Source organism: Triturus cristatus, chromosome 3_2 (genome assembly GCF_964204655.1).
Source record: "Triturus cristatus chromosome 3_2, aTriCri1.1, whole genome shotgun sequence".
Lineage (NCBI taxonomy): Eukaryota > Metazoa > Chordata > Amphibia > Caudata > Salamandridae > Triturus > Triturus cristatus.
The window spans coordinates 414971810-414986404 of record NC_140584.1 but is presented as its reverse complement, the minus strand read 5'-3'; the positions used below and the strand labels follow the sequence as shown (position 1 = coordinate 414986404).

The following is a 14595-nucleotide window of genomic DNA, read 5'->3' as shown; positions in this document are numbered from 1 at the left end:
TATAATGGCCTCATATGGCATTTAGGACAATAGAGAAGCAGGAAGCAATGGAGTCTGGGACTGTTGATATTTGATGAACTGTGGATTTGTCATGGTTTAGTAATTGATAGCATTTGTTATTAATTGGTAACAGTATTTCCTCCCTTTCCCTTTGATGGTTTCCATTGTGGCCCTAAGATAAGCATTGCACTAGTGACACTCTTAATATCTGCATGTTTATCTGGACAGAGTCTTCTCAGAAGGGAGACAGTTTCCCAAAAATCTTGTGTCAGTTTGAAGTGATTGTGAGACTTGATAAGCCAATTATCCAACGAGGGTAAACGAATATGCCCTTCTTTCTCAAATGTGCTGTCCCAACTGCCAGGAACTTTGAGAATGTGTGAGGAGCTGAATGAGGCGGAATGGAAGGACTGAGCATTGAAAAGTAGACCAGCTTCCACAAACTTCAAATCCTTTGTGATATTTTGCTCCTGGAAAGTGAAAGTATGCGTCTTGAAGATCTCTCGCACACATCCAATCGTTCTTTTCTAGAATATGAAAAACTTGAAGTGGTTGCGTTCCCTTTTAAAATATTTGTTTACAAAAGCCAATTTGAGAGTCTAGGAAGTAGAAATATCTTAAGTATATTCCCTGATCTTTGTGCTGAGATGGTACCAGTTCTATTGCGGTTTTATGGCCTTTAACCCTAAGGAGCAATCTTAACTAACTATGGTTAGCACCTACATGCCCAATGTTATGAGACTAAACTCTGCCAAGAGACTAGATATACCATTCCCCTCACTGGTGTGGTGAATATAGGAGGGTACTAAGTATTGTATATTTGTACATTCACCCAGAATTAGATTGTACTGTAATTGTGGATTTTTGTTTAAATGTCTTCTTGCTGTAAGGTTACCTGTCATTTCTCTAACTGGTGTTGTGGTTGATATTGCCAGCAAGGGGATTAAACCCTACCAGGGTAATAGCTCGTGTCCTTTGACTTCTACTCTTCAAAAATAGTTTTCTTTTCTCCAGCCCAACAGTCTTTAGGGTCTCCGCTTCATTTTCCATTCGACTCATTTCTTCCCCTGCGTCATTTCCAAATAACTTGGTGCCAGAGAAGAAGGATAGGTTGATGTGCATCCGGTCTCAAGGTGGGTAATCTTAACCAGGATGATCTGCTGATTGATACCCCAAGACAATGGTTTGCAGCAGTTAATTGTACCCCATCACCAGCTGTCCTTATAACCTGGTTAAACATTCAGGAGCTTTCGTTTATCAGCTCTTCAAAATCTTTTTGCCTATGCTTGGAAGGTCATCTATGAATGATCTAATTCATTCCAAGATTTTCCTGTGATACGTTCGAGGAGGTCTGTGGCACTCACATTTTTTTAATGCCATAGCTGTGGTGCTGCACATTTTTCTCCCTGTTATATCTATCCTTTTGATCTCTTTTGAGAGGAGCAGTGGTGCCTGGTGCTGATGCCTGACGCTTTCTGACCGAGTTGACAATAAGAGTCTGGCTTAGGCTCACATTTCAGGAATTTAGGATCCTGTTGTGGTTGCTTGCATTTCTTGTGGAGGCTTGGAGTGATAACTATCACAGTGAACAGTATTAGGAATTTATCTTCGATGATTTCTAGAAGTCCTGGGCCAAAAGGAAGCAACTGCCTTTGAAACGCTCTTGATTGAAGAGTCTCAAGTACAAACAAGACAGAAGTTTGAGGTACTTCCAGAGGAATTTGGTTAGTTTATTTGCCCCTCTCACCAAAACACTGAAATGCCCATCCATTTGTGGGATTCTCGCAGGAGAAAACTGTAGGACAAGTATGATCTGCCAATAGAAGAGGGTGACTTAGATCTTGAGGGAGACCTCCTCCTTCTACGTTTCTCATGAGTACAAGGACTCCTATATGGCAAGATTGGTATCTCCTCCAGTTGTGGAGAAACAGCAGTTATATTAGCAACAGGTCTGCTACCCAGTGGTGACATTATTGTCTGCCTTCACACCATTTTTGGTTTTGGTATTAATGCTGGCAATTTTGGAAATGGTGTAATACGTTGTTACCAAGGAGGTAAATCTAGAGGGGCCAACAGAGTTTGCAATGGGTCCTTAATGAAATCACGTAACGTTGGGCTCCAAGTGATTGTCAAGTGTGCTCTTCAGAGTCGGTTTATTTTTGGGAGTAGTCCTAAATAGAGATGAGAAGAGTGCAATCTTGGTGAATGGAAGGGATGAATTTAATAAATGGATGGTGAAGGAGAGACAAAAAAAAATCATTGTGTTCCTTGAAGCAGGTAGTCTTAACGTTGACCGGGCATTTTTTTCGCCATCAGTGAACCTATTGATGCCGATCTGTGCCTCTTTGACGTCACCAGTGATTGTCTTGAAGTTGACCAGTGCTTTGTCACCATCAATGAAGGCACTGACAGAGATCTATGCCTTTCTGAAGTCTATCTCGATGGTGATGGATTTGTTGTTGAATCTAGGCCTATCGGCTTCAAGAGCTGTTGAAACTCTTGAAGCCGATGTTGAGCTAGTTGTGTCACTAACCTGTAAAGCCTCTCCGACAATGACACTTCCCTAGAAGGTGAACATGTAGGTGCTGAGGTTTTTGACATCTTTGAAGCTGTACAAGAGCAGCATTTAAAATGATGTGATGATGGTGCTTCCTGTCATTTCTTCTCCTCAGATCTTCATCGTGGGAAGTCTTTTTGAGGTGTAGGTATCTTCAGGGATGTCTGGCTGGATCACTCCCAAACCCTGTACTTCATCTTCTCCTATTTCACCATTTTTAGGCAGGATTCGCATTCCTTGGTTAAATGGGTGGATGGCAGACACACCACACATCTGTGTGGATCTGAGGCTGCCCTTTTCCTGCCCGAAGGGCACTGCACAAAAAGGGTACGCATTTTCACAGAAAAATCTTCAGAAAAACAGGTTTACCAAGAAGATGTTATGTAAAGACATTGAATAAAAGAGAAGAAAAAGTGATTTCTGACATCAGAAAAACAGGTGTGAAAACCCTACGGTTTGCTAGGAACCTTCGTTCATTAGTCACTAAAAAAGAACTGCCTGAGGAAGGCAACTGCCAGTGAGGTACACCATGGGTAGTGGACGTTCCTGGTCTCGAAGGCACAGTAGTCACTCTCTCCACACAGTCATAATTAAGCCTATAAAGCTGCTTTTTTCCTTCAATGATACAGTCTTTGCATGTTTCGCAATGTAATTCTAAATGGACTCTTCTGAGCATCTTACAATCTACATTTGGAAAGCACCTTGCCTTGGGTAGACTTTTGAAGGGGGCTTCGCCTAATATGAACATACAACTATCATTTGAACAAATATGCATTTTAAGTGTTCTGGGATCCACAAATGCTGCAGGGAATTGTTCTAATGTTCTCCTATCCTATGATGCAGAAAATGGTTATTATCATCTGCTGCAAAGGCACCTGCTAAAATCTGAATCTGTATCTTGCAGACTGTAAAGATATTGGTGTTACATTTTATACTTACAACCAGTCCCACAATATAAAAAGAAGATAAAGGTCTATAAAATTGCCTTGGGGAATAATAAGCACATTTTAAGATTGGAAAAATGTTGTAAGATGCATTATGTGGTAAGCTGCAAGTATATTTGTGTTTCTTCATGTTTTCCATTGCATAGCTCACATTTCAGGAGTCAAATGGACAAAGCATTGGGGTTTGTTTGCACAAAAGCAGTAGAACATCTTTATTTTCAGTTACTATTCCATCATGCAAAGGTTTGAATTACACACATCTACATATAAAAGCACAACCATCAAAGTATCATAATTACAGTCAAGGGCAATTTAATGTTCATTAGAGGATGACACGTTTGAAGAAAATGTATTTGGACAATTAAAAGAAAACTTGTTTTAGAGGTTTTCTTGCCAATCCATTTATAAGGATTGAGGTATTCCCAAAAAAGCATGAGCCCAGTAAACATTTAAGTGCTGATATTGGGTTTGGCACTCTTGATCTCAGTTTGGACAGTAACCTCAGTGGGTGCTTAGCCTCCTACAACGTTCAATATTCATCATGCTTGCTCTTCATTTGACGGTTCATCAGCATGGAAGAATGTGATGAATAAGAGACTATGAAAAGCAGGTAGGACTCAAGTAGGCAGTTTCAGGTCAGACAGAGCTTCACTGCCTTTCAGCGTCTCCCGCCTCCTGGTTTGCCTAGTTTTCCCCATGGCCTATCGACACCTTACCTCTGCTGTTACCTAGAACTTTGGTGGGATTTCATGACTGGTCAGAAGGTTAAGGGGAACCAAGCACCAGACTGCACTTTCCCTTTCACATGTACAGCAGAGCAATTACCTCCTTTGCTGTTCGGCTTCAGTTCGAGGCTTTCCTGGTCATCTGTGGCATCCAGCATTTTGTATTTGCTTTTCCTCTTCAACTTTCCTTTCCGTCTGGATAAAAAGACATATGTAACACTGAGGGACATAGAGATACAAACTGCATTTCGTATGTTAGCCAGCACAGTAATGGATGTGTGAAAACTGAATAGCCTTGGGGTGAACCTTAAGAGTTTGGAGATGTTATTTAAGAAGATCATAAAAACAAAACAAGGTTACAATTAGGTGCCTCTCTGGAATCATTACAGAACTGCACAATATTCAGAAAAACCCAGAAATACATAATCTGATGCAGAAACCACTCCTAAACCCTCATTAGTTATCAGCTTCCCACGAACCAGGCCAAAGTAATCCATCATTTAACTGCCTACTCTGCAACACAAATTCTATTAAGCTCACAAACTATACCCCTGTTTGCAGAGTGCCCAGGATTTAATTATTCAATGTGCAGCTGGTTCCCCAACTGCATTACCTGGCAGCTAAAAGTAAATGTATAAAGAATTATGTGAGATGGCAGGAAGGTGTTTACGTACCTCTTACAACAGCAGACCACAGCCCATGAAAGTATTCCAAGAGTGACTAAAATGACGAATGAGGCAATGACGACATACAGTACACTCCATTCTAAAACAAGAACATACACATTAGCATTAGAGATACACTGTTTAACTTTGTCTTAACCACTATTGCTTTTGAGGCAAACTCAGGTTTAATATTCACAATGTATGTACCAATACAAGACAGTTAGAGGCAAGCAAGACAGAACACTATGAGGTAGTCCCTTACTGCTACAACAAATTTCTTACCATCAATAATGATATAACGTGTTAACTGATTGTAAGGGACAAAATTACACAATAAAAATGCAAGAAAGACTAGAATATAAGGCAGGTCTAAATTCTTTTATTACTCGTATATTGAAGACACATTTAATTGGCAAGTATATCAAGAGGTGTAATGCAAACTGTGAGCAAGTCAGCATTTTCTGCAAATGGAAAAAAAACAAATGGCCCAAGAACACCGCTTTTAGCTCCAATAAGTTGATGTGCAATTGAGCCTCTTGTTTGCTCCAATGTCCTTGAATTTCCAGGTCTTGGTGGTGAGCTCTCCATCCTTGTAAGGAGGCGTCTGTTATCATTATATAACTGGGAGATTGAGACTCAAAGAGTAGACCTTCCAATAGGCTCTGTCTTATTCCCCACCATGACACTGCTGTCTTTATTCATGGAATTGATGAGGATCCGATCCTCGAAGGAGCCTTGATGCTGCACCTATTGAAGGTCGAGAAGTACTTGTAGAGTCCGCATGTGAAGCTGGCAGTTCGGAACTAAGGGGATGCAGGATGACATCATCCCCAACAAGGATTTGAATATCCTTACTGAACTTTCTTTTCTTTAGTTGTGAAGTCAGCTGTGTTCCTCTGAAGGGTATGCTTTTGCTTCGTTTGTTCGTAATAAGGCTCCTAGAAATTGAAGAGACTGGGACGGAATTAGAGAAGATTTGTCCATGTTTATTTGTAAACCCAGAAAGGGGAAGAGATTCTGGCAACATTCCAAGGATTCTCGAGTATCTTGGTACGATGTGCCCTTTATCAACCAATCGTCCAGATTGACGGAATCGTCAACGGTCCAACTGTCGACGGTGTCGTCTTCGTAATCGCCGTGGCTGTCGTCATTGTAACAGTCGTTGTCGACGACACTGCCGTCGTCAACGCCTTTGTAGGCGAAACAGTTGTAGATACTCTCATCTTCGTCGATGGATCCGACGATGGAGCCCTCGGCTCTGAGGACTTTTTGAGAGGAGTATGAGGCAGTGAGGAGGAAGAGGACTCCTTGTCCTTAGATTTACTGATTTTTTATTTTTTCAAATCAGATTTTGCCTCAGACAGCTCTCCCTTGCGTTTTGAAGAGGAGTGAGCCTTAGAATCATCCTCATAGTCAGATTCTGAAGTGGCCTTTTTTTTTTGGAGCCACAACAACAAAAGTCCTCTCTATCTTTAAGAGTCTTTGCCGAAAATGTTCTACAATGTTTGCACTCCTTAGGGACGTGCTTGGGATGGAGGCAGTATAAACAGTCCTTGTGGGGGTCCTCGGAGAAGAGCCTGGCCTTCCCACAAGATCTACAGGGTCTGAACAGCCTCTTCTTAGAGCTTTCAGACATTTTGAAGTAAGCTGAAGAAAGACAATACCTCAATTCCAGAAGGAAATGCTGTGAAAGAACAGGTCAAAAGTTTACCCAAGGGAAAAACTGAGCAGAGCTCAAAGAGACTCCTTCTCACACAATGGCGGTGGGAAATCTGAGGTATGATGGCTCTGCTGGGGATTGTGATCTCATGACTGGCGTCTCATTGGCTGACATTTGGTCCACATAATGAGGGTACTAGGTTACCAAAGTCTATACTTATCTATGCAGTTTTTCTTTTACTGCTATTTATTTCCTTTACAATGAGACTCCCACCATGACGACGGGGAAGATACAAGCATGTGAATCTATGACAGATTCAATACTGGAGAACTTATATTAAGAATCCTAAAGATCTGTAATTTTGGATCGACCTGCTCAAATACATAGCTTCACTATTAAAAACCACACACCTATTAATGGGAAGGTTGATCTAGTTTAATACCGGCAAGCTTCATTTAGGTTGCACCTGCTAAAATGAATAATCACTGAGAAATACAATTAAAATAAAGTAAAAAACACTCATTAATGAAACTGTGATAAAGACATTATTTAAAGCAGAGAGCGCACATTTTCCTCCAGTCGACACTTACTTACATAAGAATAGGCCACGTCTTAATCTCAAAACATACCGTCCATGTGAATATAACGATATACTAGTCAAAAGATCAGGGCAAAAAGACACCCCACTCACCCTCCCACCCAAAAAAACAAAGGTTGTTCAAGAAGGAAATAAATTGGGTGAATTACTTGTGAATTAACTCGCACATTAATAGCGGATGAGAAATGAAGAAATAAAAGAAGAAAAAAGTATGACTACACCAAACACAAATCACAAGCCAAACATATTAGCACACAGTATCCTAAAAAGCTAATATGCCAACAAAATAGCTAATACTAGAGGGAGTGTCAGACCTTTTATTTTTTTTAGACACTTGTAGAAACTAAAGTTCAGCGGACAGAAATGGTTTTGGAAAAACCCACAAGAATTCACCGACTGACAACACTTACTTTTACAGTAAAACTGACTCCACAACTACACACACCTTCTAAAGCTCTAAAAAATGTAATGTAGGTAAAAGTTTATAACTTCTTCACAAAACAAATTGAGCCGAACAATTAGCAACATAGCGACAAATTATAGACTAATTTCACAAACTAATAACTGAAAAATGCATGCAGCATTGCTCTACGCCAATGAGAATTCCTCATCTGCTACACACAATCCATATGAGGTTTGTTAAAGGCAGATTAGTGACTGATAATCTTCTCTTTTTCCTTTTTATGGAAACAGCAAACACAAATAAAAGAGCCAGCTGCAGCAATTATATTCGATTTTGACAAGGCATTACAGAAGGTGTAATCAACGTTATTAGAAGTGCTGCAAAGGCATGATTTCGACAAAAACTTTATAGATATGGTCAATCCATTAAAACAAACATAAGGCAGCATATGCACAATATAATCTGGTTTCTTACAGGACAATAACACTCTAAAACACCACTGCTGACCGAGCCCCGAGTTGACAGTGTTCGTTGAGTGGCGCTTGCCTTCAGTATATCAGATGCTAGTGGCGGGATCGCAGTGGGTGGCTGGTGGCACCCATTGGTTGCACTGGCCGATGCAGCCTATTTTCTGGTTACACAACTGCTGCACACCGTGGAAACTGGAGCCTGGACTGTCCTGTAGGCAGGCAATATGGCAGCGCCAGTGTAGCTCAGGTGAAGATGGCAGAGCACTGGTGTGCCCTACACACAGAGAAGCCAGATGGCCAGGTCGAGTACCTCAGTCTAACCTGGAGTACAGGAGAGGCCATTGCGGCACTGAGTGGAGTGGTGTTGAGACATGGAAGAGGAGGCGGCATCAATAAAGGGGAGATGGCGGCGTGCGTTGAGAAGGGTCAGATTGTACTGTACCGGATTGAGGCATTTATATAGGGCTAATTACCCCTAAATGGGGCCCTAAAGCACCTACCTACATGGGCAGCAAGCTACACAATGTAGGGCATGTGGTTGGAAGGGTGTTGTATTTTTTTGTGTGATCCTATAGGGAAGGGTTTACATGGCATGGGTGATGACCACCAAGGTGCAGTTATGGGATGTAGTCTATAGCAGTATGGTGGATGATGAGGTGTGAGACAGATGAGCAGTTTGTTTTTCAACACACTGGCAACTTTGAACAGCTCTGCAAGTCAGTTAATGATATTTCTTGTGATTATAATCTGCAAAGCTGGTTACTACACTGGGGTGTCCAATGTGAAATTGTGTTTATAGTTATTGCCCTGAGTTGGCACAGCTGGGAAGAGAAAAAAGTGGCGAGATCTGCTGGGATGGGCATTGTTACGATGATCCCATATCTGAGTGTCATTGTGAGATGTACAGAAGGAGTCCTAGTTTCAGCAGTCACAATGATATTTGAGACCAGCAGTGGTGGGTTCGATTAGAGCCCTCAGATTCACTAGCAGTGTCTGACAGATCTCTTCGGTTGTTCCAGGTCTGTTCATTTGACTATGGATGGTTCATTAGTTACACAGTACTGGTGATGGACACACCATAGCAGATATGGCTTATGTGAATTCAAGAGGTTTAAGTTATAGTTGGCTGCCAACTGCTTAGTGTTATAGTATTAGTGTGGACCAGAAATGTTATATATGAAATTGAATAACTATATAATACCCCGGTAAACTCAGTCAGCCCGTCATAGCTTACTAGCATATCAAAAGTTGTTTGCTGGTGAGTTTGTTTCCAATCTGTTGGCTGTAAGCTAAAAACTAAGCTTCCAGGAGTGACTGTTTGTTTGGGTTCTGTCACCGATATGTGGGGTGGTGAAGTTCGCTTTGAAATAACCATGTTGTCAACTCTCTACTGAAGTGTACATGATCCTGGATGCTTCGAATGCAGGCTTGCAATGAGTTGCAGAGCTTGGTGTACTGATAAGTGGTGTAAGCCTGGAGTGCAGAGCCTTGTTTTGTTAGTATTGCTTGAATTTAACTAGCAGGTATAGCAGTCCTTTTCCCTGGGAGGTTCTGTAGACAAAGCAGAGTGCCTTGATCATTGCTGATCTAGCTATAGGCAGCCAGTAAAGCAAGTATGGAGTCATTAGTTCTCTTGGGTGAAGACAGTAATTTGGAGAGGTTGCATTTTGCATATGATGAATGTAGGGGCACCAAAGTATAGGCTTTTGGCATCATTACGTTTAGAGATTATGAGCGTGAGGATGGCTGGCAGTTTCTGGTGGTATCTAAGGTATGGGAAGATGTAACGCGGTAGTCAAGCTTAGAGATAGTGAATTTGGCTTGCATGTTCTCTTGGTGTCCAAGGTATGGGAAGACGCGACGCAGTGTTTTCATTGTGTAACATTGTTAACATATGGTATCAAAATTAGGTCTCAATCCATTGGTACCCCTAGGTTTTGGATTTCTCTTGATGTTGTTGGAGGGGCCTCAATTTCCTTAGGCTATATGGCTGAAGACTGGACATTTTGCTATTGTCTGCAGTTCATTATGTCTTTGTGGTATTGAACTTTGGCTAGTTATTCATCATCCATGTGTTTATGGCACGAAGGTAGTCATCAAGTTTTGAATTATAGAGTTCTTCCGGGCCATTCATTTAAAAAATGATTTGAGAGTCTTATGCATGGTTGTTGTATCAGGTGAGATTGAATGATTTAATTTGATTTGGTAAGAGGGGTAGGTAGAGATTGAATAATAGATGGGATATGAGGGAACCTGAGTGACGCCACAGTGTTGTGTGTGAGCAAGTGATGTGAAAGGTGGTAGGTGAACTACACTCCATCTCCAAGATAAAATTTAATACATTTCAGAACATTTTCTTTGACTCTGAAAATTGAGTCTTTCCAGTGACATGTGGCGCTGGACAGTGTCAAATGCAGCGGACAAGTCTTAAGTAATAGAGCAGCCTCTCCATTTATGTCTACTGGGAGTTATAGATCTTCCCAAATGAATATGATGGCTGGCTACACAAGGGTATTCAAAGAAAATCCTTAAAGACTTTTGGAGGTGCAGGGTCTGAAGGGGATTCTGATGGTCTGGCTGGAATGATGATATTGAGGAAATATGTTTGTGAGAGGGTATTGAAAGTATGCATTGATGGGTGATTACTTTTGCCTTTATGGTTTTTTTTTAGGTAATGTGTTGTTGTGGCGCTGTCTGCATAACATTCGATCTTTTACATTTTTAAGGGTCAAATAATTTGAGATTTTGTCACAAGTTTTGCGATTGTGGTGTTTCTGTGTTTTGGCACTCACCATTTCGGAATTGTGTTAGAATTATCTTGAGTTCTTTAGACGGGCATTCAGCTTCAGTTTCTGTGAAGTAATAGGCGAGAGCACCAACAAGCCTGGGCAACGGCAACCAACGGGGAAGTTGAAGAAGATGTAATGTCGGGCCAAGTAAGGTCAAGGAGACTCACCACAAGCACGGGAGTCAGGGCAGGCCCGAGCAACCAGGGGAGCCCAAAGAATTCAAAGATTACCCTAAGGAGCAACCCACAGGCTTGAGGCACTGAAGTCGCAAGAGGACCTTGAGCAGCTCACCAAAGATGTAAGCTCACGATGCAAGTGATGCTTGAGGTGGGGGCTACTTGGAGCCTGAAGATCATGGTGAAAGGAAGCCAACAAGCCTTTGCAACTGCAAGTCGACACAAGGGTTTGGTTCCTGCGGCTCCAACGAGGGATACTTGCCTCAAACTCAGTGAAAGGACAGGGCAGTCCTCGAGGGATGTGAAGAACCACCAGCTGAGTTGCTGAGCCTTTCGAAGCCCCTGGGAGCCCAGGATCAGCAGACTGGTCAGCTTCATTGCTATGCCTGCAGATGCAGGGTAGTAACTCCTTCACTTCAAAGGAAGTTTCCTTCAGGTGTCTTGGATGTCCACAGGCCTTGGAAGGTTCCTGTATGGTGTACAGGCACAGATGTTGCCGCAGACGAGCAGGGTGACGAGATCAGGAGCAGCAGGAGTCTTTCCAGTTGCAGCCTTGATGCCAAGAGCAAAGTCCAGCAAAGTCCAGAGTGCCCAGACGGTTGAAGAAGTGGTGTCTAAAATGAATCTTGTCCCACGACAAATCTAGGGACCCCCCCCCTCAGGGGTAAGCCCTTAAGTACCCTAAGGAAATGGTTAGGACGATTCAGGGGTCCCTCCCTAAGTAGGGGCTGGACAAGGTGGAGGGTACTCCCCTATCCTTTGTCCAGTTTCACGCCAGAGCGGGAGCCAACAGCTCCCTGAACTGGTTTGCACTGGACTATGCATGGAGGGCACCAAGTGTGCCCTGCACGCACACTCTGTGGCACTGGCAAGCGCACCCACCCTGCCCCAATACATTAAACCCTGTCTGGGAAGTGGTCACACTTTCCTGTGACAGGATACCTATTGTTCTGCCTTCCCCTGCCCGAGCTTGGCTCAGCAGCAGGAGGGCAGAAACGGGTCTCTGGTCGGCTGTCCGGGTCTGGAAGACAGGTACCGGATACCAAACATGACCGGGTGCGTTAAAGCCAGTTTAGAGATGGTCATCGCGCAATGACTTGGTGCCCTCTATATGTTATATGACTGTCTCACTTAGAACCCGGGAGAATGGACTCCGTATGCTGTAGGGGTGTCCTGCTCATGCAAGGGCACCCCCACACTTAGAACCGAGCACCCTGCCTACAGGATTGAAAGACCTGCTTTAGGGGTGGCTTATACGGTTTAAGTGCAGTGACCTTAGATATAGGTAAACCTATATCTTTCATAAGTGGTGCTAGCACTAACTTACACAGGTTGCAATGGCAGGCCTGTAGTTACAAATTGAATGGTCTCCCATGGGTGGCATAATACATGCTTCAGCCCATGGGGGTGACCCCTGGTGTACCTATGCACTGGGTACCTTAGTATCATTTACGAAGGACTGACGAGTGTACACCAGTGTCCAATCTGGGATATACCCAAGTACTTACCATACCAATTTAGGGGAGAAAGCACAGAGACTGGGGTTCTGGTTAGCAGGATCCCAGTCAGACTAGTCAGAAACAGCATTACATCAAGCAACAAGCATTTACAATGCAACAGTCTCGGCATTGTTAAAGTTAGAGCTATTGGCATTGCTCATGACAATGCCGTTTCTTTAAATGTTTTAAAAACAAAAACATAAACAAAAATAATGTCATGAGCAATGCCAATAGCTCTAATGATACCAATGCCGAGACCATTGCATTGTAAATGCTTGTTCATCTCTGTAATGGCATTGCCTTACAATGCACACCAACGTCTCTGCAGTAACAGCGACGGGTGAAGGGTACTGAACAACATCTCCGTTTCAGCCCATATTCCATCTGCTAGGTAAGGTGAAGGTATACCGCCGTTCCTACCCTCAACCTTCACTAACACCTTATGCCCCACCCTTTTTGCCACCCCTCCAAAACTGACTCTCGCTTCCATGTAAGAGACTTACTTCTTCTAGGACTTTAAGGCTTTTCCTGAAAGAGTTGTACTACCGCAGCTATGCCTCCCTCTGTATCTAGCGCTCTGAAGAAACCAGACCGCGTCCTCGGGTCTTTATAAGACTCTTATAATAAATAAATAAACCACTGCAGAAATATGTGTAAGCAGTCATGTATTGGAGGGAAGTGTTCTATATGCCTATGGTAATGTTAATCATTGACTGGATTTAAGTATCTTTGTATGACTCGTTGGGCAGGGTGTAGTACGAACATTTGACTAAGCGTCTGCCCTGTGCCTGTCTTTGCCCTCTCTGCCTCTGCTTTCTCTCTCATTTGTAAGTGCGCTTAAACCGATCGGAGGCCTCACTGGACCGGTGTGTAGGGCTGGTGCGGGTATGGGAATCCTCCATGCAAGGCTGGTGTGGGGGTGATGCGTAGCCTACCCTACCTTGGCTGGCATGGACTGGTGTAATAAATGTGTCCATCTGTAACGAAACTGGTGCGCATGTAAAGCGCTCTGATACCTGATATCCTTGGGTCTAGTTCACGCTATATAAAACTCTTTCAATGTTGTGGGTTGGTGAACCATGCAGGTATGGCTGGGTGAGCGCAAGGGCCCACATTGCGCTCGGTCAGCGACCCAGAGATTCACATTGACTCAAGGTGCAGGATTGGCTTTGGCATGTACATCGACGGCACAGTGTTATATAGGTGTGGATGGGCCAATGCCTGGGTGGCGCTATAATGTGTGGGTCGGTTCTGAGCACTCCAGCCAAAGATAGTACTGACTGTTTGAGTGCTGCAGTGGCTTGGGTTGAGAAGCGATGGGGTGGGCGTTGTGGGTTAGTGCAAGGCCCACCCATTCCTGATGCCCGTGGTTCTCATGGTGCAGCAGTGATGCGGGTCGGTACGAGGGCCAACCGTACCTGGTACCAGTGCGTGCGACATCGGTGATGTGTGTGTGTAGGTTGGATCGGGGTACACCCTGCTCCAGTGTCGCGGCTGTCTGGGTGCTCGAGTGCTGTACGAAGGAAGAACATTGTGCGGCCTGGGCAGCGGCCCAGAAGAGTGATGTCAGGATATAAAATTAACCGCCTGAGGGCGCATGATATGGGCAGCAGCTGCCGGGCACCTCCCTCGTCCTGTGAGCGCCGAAGTGCTGGCTGCACACCCAGTTCTCTGCAGACGTGCTCATCATGTCCCTGCCGGGCCGAGCCCTCATGTTGTCCCTGCATGTGAAGAGAGGGCTAGCATTAATCTGCGTGGTAACAGCACATGCCAACGGCCCGGCATGCCACGGATATGCACTACTGGCCCACCAGCTTCTGTCACTAATATCCATGTGGTGAAGTCAGGGCGACTAGACGAGCGTTGTGCGTAATGTGGAGACGTCATGGAATTCGTCGGGCGTCTACAGGGCAGGGTTTCACCGGAAGTTAGGCTGCGGTGGTTGTCAGTACTGGACCAGCAGGTGGTCTTTCAGGCTAGAATTCGGGTGCATCGGAGTACTTGATTAATGGGTATATTTCAGATCAGAATGAGCGTCCTTTGGCAGAGCCATTTGCGATAAACAGCACGAGGCTAGCAAGGGGCAACGCAGTCGTAAATTGATTTTCT

The 14595-nt window shown here is 43.8% G+C and overlaps 1 protein-coding gene across 1 annotated transcript in view; it reads right to left on the bottom strand.

Annotated features, from left to right (window-relative positions):
• Positions 1-14595, bottom strand: part of KIAA0319L (KIAA0319 like) — a 941156-nt gene that overhangs the window by 61363 nt on the left and 865198 nt on the right. The window contains exons 19-20 of the mRNA XM_085647985.1: positions 4901-4991; positions 4327-4421 (exon numbers count right to left, since the gene is read on the bottom strand). Of these exons, the coding sequence (XP_085504111.1) occupies positions 4327-4421; positions 4901-4991 (186 nt within the window). The remainder of the gene's footprint in view (positions 1-4326; positions 4422-4900; positions 4992-14595) is intronic.